The sequence below is a fragment of the Lepisosteus platostomus genome, chromosome 7 (genome assembly GCF_059453375.1).
Source record: "Lepisosteus platostomus isolate fLepPlt1 chromosome 7, fLepPlt1.hap1, whole genome shotgun sequence".
Taxonomy (NCBI): Eukaryota; Metazoa; Chordata; class Actinopteri; order Semionotiformes; family Lepisosteidae; genus Lepisosteus; species Lepisosteus platostomus.
Window position 1 is genome coordinate 46,642,759 of NC_142617.1, and position 13,422 is coordinate 46,656,180.

Genomic DNA, 13,422 nt, shown 5'->3' on the forward strand with positions numbered 1-13,422 from the left:
TGGAAAACCATCGTTCTGAAATGTAAAATAGAAATATTTTATAAAATATTCAACGCATCTTTACGCCATTGCGGATGATTAAATGTGGGTGCAAACCACGTGCGCCCTCATCTGTTGAATTGTGGTATCGCACTGCGAGCATTGCACTGGCCAAATAATGAACAAAACGGTTTCATCCTGTCCTGGGTTTCGGGGGACCCGGAGCTTATCCCAGCACGAAATGGGGACGGGTTACACGCTGGAAGGCATGCCAGTTCACGGGGCACACACACTCACGTTAGAACCAATTTTTCCCAGAAGCAAATTAACCCACCAATATGTCTTAGGACTGTGGGAAGAAGCTGGAGGAAACCCACACAAACACGGGGAGAACGTGCTAACTCCACACAGACAGAACTGCAAGAATCGAACCCAGGGCCAACCACGGTGCCACCCACCCATTTCTTTTAAAATAACTGAAGCATCACGTGTTGCCACATTACAGCAGAATTCTGCAGTAAGGAACAGAAGTAACAGTTATAAGACTGACCTACAGTATACAATGACCTATATACATTGTATAATTTAAGTGAATAAAAAGAAAGGTTTTTAAAGCATTTACAAAATATTTTATATCGATCTTTTATTAGCATTAAAAAACACAGTTACATGCAGACTGACAGCAAAAAGGGAAGGTTAAGCCACTATAATCAAACCTGTTTTATAATTCATGTGGAAGCTATAAAACACTGGTATGTTGCAGATACTTACTTTGCCATGTGATATATTATACACTCCGAATTTACTTATAATAGAGAATTACACTATGTGATTTATCAAGGCAACTGCTATATTGGTTGAGCTTTCTTCCTGGATTACTATGTAGGAAAGGCATTTGAGTTTATCAACACGGTATATAAACCATTCCTCTTAATATTAAGACTTTAAAGCAGCAATTTACAGTGGGCTTGGATCAAAAATTTAAACATGCTGTGTAGAGGAGTTCTTATAACATTTTTCTTTGTTATTGAGATGGGATTCTTTCAGCTGCACCTTGCTGGGAAGTATTTCTCAAACTGTAGAGCCCACTCCATTCATAACACCAGCAGACTCATGCAGACTCATGTTATGTGAAAATGAGAATTCATTCTCCGTTCATTTATCTTGAAAAATAAGAGCTATAATACAAATCTTAAAGAGTAAAAGCAGACTTGGCATAAGATGGAACTGCACATGAGGAGTGAGGTCTCAAATACATACATTAGTTTCAGCATAATACAAAATATTTTTAGGTACTTTCCTAGAACAAGAAGTGCAACAATATGCAGATATACAGCAGCAAAAGGGGAAACAGAAATTTAAAAAATGTTAAAGGGTAAGGTAGGGTAAAAATGAGTAACGCCCAAATAAATAGTTTTAAAAAATACCTGAGTAAACGAGTCAATAATGAATAATGACCATGTTTGATCTGTTATACTATTAAAACATAAACTGTGTTAAATGAACCTGTCTTTAAGTAAATATGAATTACTTAAAGGAAACTAAAAGGCATCAATACCTAGAATATACAATTTGTGTTCATTTTTTTCTTCCAAATAGAGGTAGTATTGCACTGAAATATAAAAGAAAGTCTTGCTTCTTGGCCAATAGCAACCCTGAAAGAAGCCCCTGAAATCTACTTCCTGGTTTCCCCTGTTTCACTGCAGTCAGCCCAGAAGATGGTACCATTGATGACCAGGGTAAAACTGAGATAGTCTGCTGATCAGAACGAGCAAAGAGCAAAGCTTTTGGAAACAAACACCGTGAAGTACAGCACTGTTGAACACCACAGGCCATGCACTGTTAGAATCGGCAAAGGGAGAATCAATAGGCATTTGTGAACTCGTGTGCAGAGGTCCGGTCCGGTCCGGTCCAGTCTGGCAGGGCTAGTTGAAGTAGGACTGCAGGGTCCCCCGACGTCGGACATCACAGGTCCAGCAGTGAAAGCCCCCGCCCAGGGAGTTGGCATGGCGGATGTTTACCTTGATGGTCTTTATTCCTGTCGGGACGGACACATGAGTCAACCACTCTCTCCCTGAAATTGGGCTTGGACAGCTCGTCTCGATACACTTCAGATCACGTTTAAGATAAAAACAGACAGCATCTCTACAACACAGACAAGAAAAATAACATTCACCAGGCATTTTCAATGCCGGTGGAACGCAGTGTGACGCAGGGACATTAACTAGTCATGACGTATATTTTGTATACCTAACACAAAACACTGTGTATATATATCTCATAGCTGCCCAAACCTGATCCTGGAGGGCTGGTGTGTCTGGGGTTTCATTCCAACTGAGCTCTTAACAAGTGAATTCCCAGCTCATTACTGACAGCCTCTCCCAGCTCTTCAGGTGCAGCTGCTATAAAGAGACCTGGAAAACCTGGAGACTCAATCCCTCCAAGCCCAGGATTGGACACTCTTGCCCTGTACCTAAGCTAATGTTTCACAATCCTGTTCCTGGAGTAGCTCGGTGCCTCCTGGATTTTGCCCCAGCTCAACTAATTGGTTAATTGCTTATCACCTAATGACGTAGAGAGGAAGGTGGGAATGACCCCTTGCCTACCACACTCCTGTGATGGGCACTCTTAGTGATGGCTGGAACCATTGCTTGAATTTAACCTAGTCATTCAAAACAGTCCAGAACGAGAGGAGCTCTGAACACCAGCATCTGGCACAGGATCATGCTAATTTCAAACTCTGGCTTGCTATCAACGAGCTGGAGTTTAATTAAAGCTCCAATCACCTTAATTAAGAAAGTTCATTTGGTAGAAAAACCAGAAGACACCAGGGATGGGAAACAGTCTCAGACACCTCTGACAGTCGCAGGTGGGAGTGGCACTCTATCAGACCCACCCATGGTGGGATGGACCTGTATTAGTCCCGCCCCCAATTCCAGGGTTCCAGGTGATCATATTAAGAAACACCTGAATGCCCGAATGAGGCGCATTCAGAAAATCTGAAGTTGGTACAGGGTTAATGTGCATTACAATATGAAATGGGACTATGCCAAAAGTAAATTTACACACATATGCCACATAGAAAATTGAAATAAATAAGCCTGTGATTAGCAACTCAGCTGGAGGACAAACCAGACGTGAGTGTTAATTCAGGACCGAGGACGGGAAGCTGTCCTGCTCAGTGTAACATGGAGGACGTGTGTTTATAGGTGCAGGAGGAGGAGTGTTTTAACAACAGTCCCAAGGTGATTACATCACTACTCTTAGATTCTGCTGCATACCAATACTTTGCAATGCAGCACTGGTAAAACTGAAAAAATCAATACACAGTGTATCTGTGTATTACTACTGGTAACCATAATTAATGTTTTCAAAACAAATAAATACAAAATAAAATAAACTTACCAAGCCCTTCAAACATCTTTTGGATGCTGGTCTCATTGGCGTCAACCATCACCCGTTTCTCGTCCAGCATTAAGACATTCATGGACAGCCACTTGGAGGACATCCACAGCGGGTGGTCTGCTCACACAGGACACCATGGAGAAGTCAGGTTTGAGAGATGCCATCCAGCCATTTTCCCTTCTTCCAATTCAGGGTCGCAGGGGGGCTGGAGCCTATCCCAGCAAGCAACAGGGGCAAGGCAGGCACCCTGGACATGACGCCAATCCACGGCAGGGCAGACAAACAGACATGCACACACTCACACCAGGGCCAGCTTCTCCATAAGCATATTAACCTACCAGTACAGTATGTGTTTGGATTATGGGAGGAAACCCACACGAAAAAGGGAAGAACATACAAACTCCACACAGACAGCACCCCAGGTCTGGAATTGAGCCCAGGGCCCAGAGCTCCAAGGTAGCAATGCTAACTACTGCACCACCATGCCGCCCGAATAAGACACCTGTATCACTTAGTATACTAGTATTAAAATAATATCAATTTAGAGCCTTATTGTGTTTAGCACAAAGTGAGTGAAATATTAACTGACCTGACTTGATTTTTGAACAGTTAACGTGTTCTGAAGAATAGGATTTTGTTTCAAAACATTTGTTCAATGACATGATTAATTTCGAGTTCGTTTCACAGCATAACTATTTACAAGATAAAAGAAAAACATGCTGTGAGACAAGTCTGTGGACTGCTTTTACTTTTCCATCTTTATTTCTTTATTCCCGGTATAGAGACTTACCGTCTGGGATTAAAGGGGTGGGAGGGTGAACGACGGTCCATCCTGCTCTCTTGAATATCTCGATCTGCCGGTCATGAACACAGGAGTGAATCAAGGGGTCAACGGAGGTTCAGAAAACAAATAAAATAAATGTGCTGTGTCTCCGCTAGAGGGCGCCAGAACACAGAAGATGAAAAGGTCTCAAACAGGCCGTGTCTTCTCAGAAAAAAGTGGTTATCGAAACCATGGTCCTCAGGAGCCACGGTGTGTGCTGGTTCCCCTCCCAGCTCAGATCTAAATCTCCAGTGGTACTGGTAAGTGATGTGCTTTCTTGTTCAGACCTTTTCAGTTAACTTGCTTGCTCGTCTTGAGACTGGAGTTTCTGATACTGCTCTCAAATGGTTCAAATCTTACCCCACTGACCGCTGTCACTTTGTCTCTCTTAATGGGTATATGTCTGAAATTGGTCTTGTTAAGTCTGGTGTTCCTCAGGGCTCAATACTGGGCCCCTTGCTCTTCAGTATTTACATGTTTCCACTTGGTCAGCTTTTAAGATCACATGACCTCTGCTATCATTTCTACACTGACGATACTCAAACATACATCCATACCAAACCTGACACTGATGTGGCTGTCTATATTCTATCTAATTGCATCTCTGACATAAACATTTGGATGACTATATTCGATTCTGGCTTAACATTCGACCCACATGTGTAGCATATTGTCAAAACATCTTTTGGTGTCAAAACAACATTTATTGTTGTTGCAACTAATAGGTTTATTCCATGCTGAAAAAAAGAAGAAAGAGAACACAACGTTTCGGCTGTGTAGCCTTCTTCAGGTGTGAGGACCCTCACTATATAAAATAAAGTTTATTATTATTATTATTATTATTATTCTTCACTCAGTCCTGAGTTTCAAAACTACCCACCTGACGACACGGGCGATCTGGGTTGGACAGTACCAGGCCCGGTCCAATGATGTTGAAAGTGGCGTCAATATGCATGGGATTAGGATCCCTAAAGGAAATGACGTGGACTCTGTAGTCCGGCGCGAGGTGTCTGCGCATCCATTCAATTCCCATGTAGTTTGTCACCTGAAATAATTAATCATTTTTAAGTGCTACACCCCGTATCATTTATATTTGTAATTTTCCAAACATACTTCCCATTTTAAAGCATTTGGTTACCAAGACCACCTTAAAAAACACATCGTCACAATAGCAGCTAAGGGTTTTGAAAGAAATCAGGCCAGAAAGAGCTGTGTACTTCCCCCTGATTAATAAAGGAGTCAGTGAACCAAGAGAAAATTAAAAGCTCTCGTCAGCCTCTGCTTGTGTCCTTTCTTGTCATTAACAATTGATTTGATTGTGCTTGTGCCCTGAGTTAATTCCTTGCCAAGTGGGCAAAGGGACTCCCAATCCCCTCCTTTAATTTCGTACTGTACGTCTAGGAATGAAAGCTGCATTCTCTCTGCTCTGTGCTCTATGCTGAAGCAATTTTGCATCTTCCCTATTTTCTTGCAATTAGCCCCATTTTTGAAACAGCGAAATTTGAAATACACAGAAAAGGCCTCCTAAGAGTCTTAAAATAAATCTCTCACAGCCCAGCCATTAGTGGAAGTCCTACAGCATTAAATGCAGAACATAAGATTGATAAAATAATGGTTCTCATATTTCTTACCTGACTCCTTTGGACAAATATATCTCTCCCAGCTCGAATGAAGTCAGCAGCATCAAAGCACGGTTCAAACTCAGTGGTGACAAACTTCCCTTCTGCTGCCAGCTTGTGTCTGTCTTCTACTGTGCGGATAGGGTAGTCCTGCCAGACAGGAACGGACAGAAACAGGTTTTTTTCTTGGGTGAATTGGACCCTCTGTTTGTGGTGTTTCTTGAGCGATTTCAGGATCTGTTGCTACACGATTTAGTCCTTCGTCTTCCCAACTGTTAAGAACTTCAATTGCGGCATTAATCAGACTTCCTTGTACAAAGCAGAAGAAAGTACTGACCTTTCTTTGGTCACGAAGGACCTGATCTCTGCCTGATCTGAGGCTGCTGAATGGTTACTGTGAGACACACAACACCTTTCTTCCGCATGTTCTCATAGATAAATGAAGGCTTTCAAAGGCAGTTACCTGGTCATATAATTTGTCAGCCATGGTAGGTTTCGGAGCTGTTGTCCACTTTGCGCCTCGTCTGAAATACTCTTTAATGAGAGGCCGGTAAGCTCTGTACTCAAAGAAGCGAGCTCGCCAAGCCATCGGGGCTTCGATGATCTCATTCCCAACAACGAGAAGGATGTCCCTCGGCATAGCAGCATACATTCCTGGGAGAATAGAAAGAAAAGCAAAACACAGCTGTCAGACACTGACACATCACTGAGATAATACTAGATAAAAGACAAAACCGGTTCGTCCAGATGAGACACTGAAGACGCTAACCCGCCACTGTGCTGAAGCCGGTTCTGTCAGATATTGCAGCGAATAGCTTGACAAGCTCAAGCAGATCAGTTAGCTTCTGGTATGCAGTCGAGCAAGAGGAGCCTCCTCTTAGTTTTGACCTTTTCTTATTTCCTATTTACATTCTAGAATTGTGTACACCAAACATAAAATATAGATTTGCCTGATCTACACCTGATTTAATGTTTCAATAGCTGGCGCCCATGAAGGCAAATGGATTTCCAACTTTTTTGATGAGGAATCTTCAGAGAATCTGGAAGTAAGTCACCCTATTGAAGAACGCATTTCACTATCAGCCTGCAATTATTATTCCATTTTCCACCTACTGCCTCCAATTCAGGGCTGCAGGGGAGTCAGTGCCTATCAGGCAAGCAACAGGCGCAAGGCAGAATACACCCTGGAAGGGACATCAGTTCTTTGTAGGGCACCCACAGACACACACTCACACCAAAGCTGGACTCCACAAACCCCATGCAGAGAGCAGCCCAGATCCAGAACTCAACCCAGGGCCCAAGTGCTGTGAGACTGTGCCACCGTGCAGTCTAAATTATTATTGTTATATAACACTTCTACTGTAAAATATAATAATTATTTGCATTTATATACCAACTTCATCCACCACTGAAGTGTAGCACCCACAGTACCAGCTGCCCCACTGCAGGGTGACTTTTACAAAAGGTACATTGGTCTTGAATCTCTTGTCCAGAGGACAGAGTGCCTGCTGCTGGCCCACTAGCACCACTTATCTGATTCCAGAATGGCAACGCTGCTGTCAAATGAAGGCACCAGCATCTTGAAAAAAGATGAAGAGCTAAATTAAGACGATAACAATCTGAACATCTGAACCTAGAGGTACTCTGCTGCAAATGTGCTGTCAGGGGATGGAGACAAGTAAAGACATATACTGTAGCAGCATGCTGGTGAACATTCTGCTGCAGGCTCAGGGGTCAGGTGTCACAGTTCAGGAAAGGGCAGCTGGATGCGTCTCATGCTACAAACACTTGGCACCAATCTGTCAACAGGCACTGCACCCTTGGCCAAGAACTTTAGGAAGCAGACTAAAACATTATAACATTATAGACATCTAAGAAAGATAAGACACAATACCTCAGCTGTGTCACACCCACCAGATGCGTGGCTTTAAAAGAAGATTTTCTGTACAGGTTTTCTATAGGACTGTATTAAGAGTTCAAACTAGCAAAGCTTTTTAATAATCCTTAATAAGTTTCAGCGTTGTGCACCTTAAGTGCTTTCCCTACTGACGTCTGGAAACGTTATTCTTTTCTATTAAAGAGGAAAGCAGTTTCTGTACTGTATACAGTGGTGTTGGGGGGGTGTAGTCAGGATTCACTGCTCAATTGTGGGTTCAGGGTTCAGGTGCCTGCTGAAGACACTGCTGTTGTAGCTTGAGCTACAGTACCACACCCCAATCCCTCCAGTCCACCCAGCTGTATAAAGGGGGAATAAGGAGTGCTGAACTGGCCTCCTGTCGTGGACATGGGAGAGTCACGAGCTCTCTTTCATGTGTTTAACTCCACAGAAACCAATATAAGCTATGAAGCGATGAGCCCCTGTAACCCGTAGAAGGAAGTTGCCTATATAGAGGAGTTTCCTGAAGAGATGCTGAGCATTGTGGTTACCCCCAACCTGTGGCGCCATTTTTGAATGGGACTCCATACAGTAGATCCTGTATTGAGCACACAGCCTTAAAGTTTCATATCCGCCCTACTAATATCTTGCCTGTGGGCCTCCTTAAGCTTCACGAAGGCTCTGGTGACCATTGTCACCTGCGATTAACGAACCCCAGCCAGTTTCAGACAGCATTATGGTGCAGTATTTGGTACTGCCCAACAGGGGTTGTGTCTCCCACACCAGCTAGTCTTCATTCCAGCCAGGCTCCGACTTGAGCAAACCCACAATTTGCCTGCTGGATTTCATGTTCCGTATGAAACGTGATAGTTAAAAGGCAAACCTCCAACATGTTGAAGAACTGAAAACAATTGAAGATATTAATCCTATTACATTTACGGGCTTGGTTATGAAACTGAGAGCTCAACTAGAGCTGTGTGGATGTCTAGGACTAGGACCGCAGAAAGTTCCCACCACCTAAGACTCCACATACTGTATAAACTTACACAGCAGCAAATGAACTTCCTGTTAAAATCCTCCTACATGCATCACTGTAAGATGGAACAGCAGAACCTAATGGGAAAGTCCAGCCCAAGGCAGGAAAATGGCAGTTTTTAATTACAGTGCTTAATGAGTGATGTAGGCGTGACTGTGTGGTGACTTTTACCCACTGTCCCCAGATATACCGCTTGACCGGCACTGCCGAGCCTCCCAGAATGGCATCACAATTCGGTATATTTCTGCAGAAATCTCCGCTTCAGGCTATAGGGAACACAGCTCCCTGTCCTGTAAATAAATGGGTTGGACGACAGGCCTACCTGTACATACAAAATCAGGGGTTTTATATTCGACAGACCAGTCAATGGGCTCTGGTCTTCTGACGGCGACGCCCTCCAGCCGCAGAATATTGCACATTTCCTCTATCTCAGCGACGGCCTTCTTCAGGTGATCGGCCGGAAAGCTGTGACCCCCATGCTTCTGGTAGAAGGGCCAGTACTTCTCATACGTGTTGGCCTACAACACAGCACACACCCTGGGCATCAGTAGGCGCACAAACCACACACGGAGGGCTTTAATTATTGCAAACCTCTTCTCTGCTGTGCCTCTTCAGGGGCGTTCATTGTATCTTTTTATGTGAGTGCAGTAATGAGGGGGTGGCCTTATCGTATCCTCGTTAATATGTAGTCCGTGGATATCAGAAATACCAAACGTTAACTAACGGTATGTTAAAGGGAATCCGACTCGAACCAATCACCTTAGCAGCACCCAAAACACTTCAACACGGAAATTCGCATCTGAACACCTCGCCTCATTTATTTCAATTATCAGATGATTCGGAAAGGTGTGGAGTTTTTTTAAGGAGTTTTAAACACCGCTTTTAAAGAAGACCAATGGAGGCTTGCCACAGCAGTTACTCGCATCGGCATACCTTGACTTCCACTGTAAAAGGGGGCACTCGGGCGTTCTCGGCTCTTCCAACAATGACTTCTTCCAGCGGGTCCCACTCATTGTAGGAACAGACGGGACACTCCTGAGTAACGGGGTCGGCAGACCTGGGGACCGTGTCCTCCTCCACCACACCTCGCTGGACGGCTGCAGTTGAGGCGGAGGTGCTCTGGAATGCGCGCTGCACCCAGCCCGTTACCGCTCTGCCAAACTGGTGCACAGTAAATGAATGGATTAAGAAAACGGTCAGGCGGCGCATTGTGCTGCCGTGTCGTTTTCTCGCCCACCTTCACACACACACGGTCTTTAAAAATAAAATGAAAAATAAAAGTACACAAACTCCCGTTTTTTTATTTCCTTATTCTTTATTGTTACTATTTTCAAGGACGCTTATAAACATCTGACTGCTTGACCACACATGGAGAATCTTAAAGTAGTTTTCCTGAACTTCAGTCGTTTGGTTGTTTTTTTTTTTGCATCCAGTATCAATCCCTCACCAAAGTGGAGAATTTGCAGGATCTTCAACTCTTTGGTGTTTTAAATTGTTGAGTTTTGTAAAAGTACCAATGTCTACGTGTAAAAACACGAGTGACGGCCTTGCTTGATAAGTGCACAGACTCCGTGTCAAGGTCCACTCGCGATAAGACCACCCGCAGCACTGGACTGAGTTTCGGAGGCGCAGACGGGCTCCCTGAGCCGCTGAGTTCACCGAGTTCAGCTGCTGCGGACAGCTGGCTGCCGCTGCAGCGTTTCCGACTGCGAGTAAACTGGAAAAAAAGGCCACCTCTTTTGTCTTTTCGGAGGAGAATGAAATATACGTTGCTAAGAGCAACAGATCTACACATTTGCACAATGCAAAAATACTCCCCCCCCCCCAATTTCACTGTCTCTAATTGTGTCGTGAACTTTTTATACGCAAAAATTTGTTAATCAGTGCTTGATTTGATAAGAATAAGTCGCTTGATCATAAAAAAATCCTTTTTCTTTTCCATTTTCTTCATGACTGGGAATTAATTATTAAATAAATACTAACCATAGCTCCGATAAAGTGAGCGGCCTCAGCGCCCCTGCTACCTCCTCTCAGACACCTGACTCGCAGCATTTTCAGCAGGCCTGATGGTGACAGGAATGACGAAACCCTCGGAGCGGACGCAGCCTCTTACTAGAGAAATTATAGCACGAAACTGGGGGCTTACAGCAATTTATACCCTCAGGACACTTTGTATTGGCTGCTATAAACAGTCTGCAGTTACGTGACCCGGTTAAAATGCATCGTGAAAGACGATACCTTGGCTATCAGCAGAACATTCTTATCAGTCACACCCTCAGACTAAAGAAATGGAAAAGGGTCAGTCTGTGCTTTGCAATGGAAAACCTCTTGAATATTTCCAGATTGACTGGAGTCTAAGAATTTGCACCCGTTTTATTAATATTTTCCTTGACAATGATTCAATTTCAACAAGAACAGCTCCTCACAACCGGAGTGGCAATTTAGCCCTCATGCTAATGGTTTGGCTCTCAGGGAGTTTGTATCTGCTAATATTTGAGTTTCTTGATAAATCAGAAAATCCCAAGAAGGCAGACTTGTAGAGTAGGCAAGGGAGTGCAATCTTACACTGCACACATATTATTCATGCATTTCAAGATTTGATTAAAGAAATATCTTACTTTCTAATAACAAATCAAAAGTTTCAAAAACTGATGAAAAACTGAACAGGACTATTTTTAATGCTGTTGTTGAAGACTTGGACCACTAGGTCAATTTGCTATTTGACCCAGTGAGCTACTTCTCAGAACATACATCGTAACCTTCGAAGACCCAATTGAATGTCTCCTAAATTCTGTACTGAAAATTTTTACAGCATTTCTCTATTCTACGAGAGACAGCTTTCAAAATGAAGACAAGAAAATACAGCAGCTACAGACCTCATGTACAGTACATTCAAAGAACTAGAGCTGGTTTCAAATATATCTCTCAGAGAAAAACATTTGTTTTCCCTCTACCATTGGTTTAACATTTTATTCTGTGCTCCAAAACCCAAGGCCACAGAATCAATAAAAAATAATCAGTACAGATTTCTGCTGACGTGAAGCTTGCAGTCACAATTTGGTTGTGGATTTTGTGATGCTGTTTTGCATAGTTTGCATCCCAGATGTACAGTATCTTTCAGTCTGAATCTCTCAAAAATCAAAGCTTCAAACATACCCATCTGAAATTACAAACTCAGCACTTGGGGTTCTAGCTGAAAGGACAGCTGGAGATATTCCTGGAATTTGGAACCAGCAGCTGAGCTGAAGTTTTGATTTAATCCGGGTCATAGAGCAAAAACAGGGCAGAAAGCTCTGGTAAAGGCCTTCAATATCTGTCTAAGTGAAAGGTTGCAGGACACTATCTCATATCACTAGCTGATTGTGTGCTCGATATGCTATAAAGCACTAAGTGAGTTATTTCACGTATGCATCTTATGTGCTGTAGTCTAAAACTGATATTTAAAATCTCTTTCAAATTCACATATTAACACTCTGGCGCAATGCCAGATCTCAAGGTTAGTGTGAGAACATTGACAGACCTTTAACAAATACTGAAGAAAGTAGTAAGCATAATGAGTGGCTTGCAGAAAACAGAATTCACATCTGCTTTCTAACAGTTGCAGCCCAAGTTTCATAAGATGCAATAGAGTGAAGTAAAAAGTAAGTAGAAAATTGATTTCTAAAATCTGATTTGGGTCTTGATTTTCAAATATTTAAAATTATGTTTATACAATGCATGTGTCCAATTTTATAAAGTGTGAAAGCATATGTATATGAATTCATTCATATCTAAATTTTCTTTTGTGTTTTGTCCTCTTTGAAAATGAGGCTGAATATATATTGAACCAGAATGAAAGGACAAGAAATGCACACAATTGCAACACTCACTTTGAGTGCAGTCAAAGTTCACTCACAAAGATTCAATAGTTCGTATGAAAAAGAAAAATGTAGTCAACCATTACCAAGAACAATTTCTGAATATGCATAAAGATATTGGAGCCTTCATATCCATAAGAAAAATCTGAGATATCTTTTCTGTGTTCTAGGCAGAAACAGATCTTTAGTGACAATTGGCTCCTTTGTTTTGGAAGAAACCTTTATCCTTTATTTATCCTTTGCTGAGTAAGTAAGCAAAATGAAACTGGCTGTTTCATTATACTGTATTCAGGTCTATAAAAGACTATTTTATTGAAGCTCAATCCTAAATGGGACAGAACCATTATTGATTGGAACTTGGGGGTACTGATTTATATAACGCCTTTCACCTTTCACCTTGTAAAGCAGAGCTGTAACTTTAAAGGCACTTCATAAAAATCAAATGTAGTTTTATCATGTTACCTGTTGGCACAGCATGTTATTTTTGCGGCCTTGCAGTGTTGGGTTCAATTCCAGATCTGGGGTGCTATCTGCATGGAGTTTTGTATGTTTTCCACATGTTCACATGGGTTTGCTCTAGGTGCTCCGGGTTACCTCCCACAATCCAAAAACACACTGGTGTGTTTTCCCCTCTGAGAAAACTGGCCCTAAGTGTGAGTGTGTGCCTGTCTGGTTTGTGTCTGTCTCGTCCGGGGTGTACCCTGCCTTGTGCCCGTTGTTTTCTGGGATAGACTCCAACTCCCCTGCAACCCTGAATTGGAAGACGTCATTAGAAAATGGATAGATGGATGTTTCCTGTTTTTGGAGGCACATGGGTTAGCAATGCT

At 42.7% G+C, this 13,422-nt stretch overlaps 1 protein-coding gene across 1 annotated transcript; it reads right to left on the bottom strand.

Annotated features, from left to right (window-relative positions):
• Positions 1 to 605: 605 nt before the first annotated feature.
• Positions 606 to 10,869, bottom strand: gatm (glycine amidinotransferase (L-arginine:glycine amidinotransferase)). The gene is made up of 9 exons (XM_088640772.1): positions 10,722 to 10,869; positions 9,672 to 9,899; positions 9,061 to 9,256; positions 6,290 to 6,480; positions 5,839 to 5,976; positions 5,088 to 5,252; positions 4,175 to 4,238; positions 3,385 to 3,501; positions 606 to 2,017 (listed from the first exon to the last, which is right to left on the bottom strand). Exons 1-9 carry the CDS (start codon positions 10,788 to 10,790, stop codon positions 1,905 to 1,907), a joined length of 1,281 nt encoding a protein of 426 aa, XP_088496898.1. The 5' UTR covers positions 10,791 to 10,869; the 3' UTR covers positions 606 to 1,904.
• Positions 10,870 to 13,422: the final 2,553 nt, after the last annotated feature.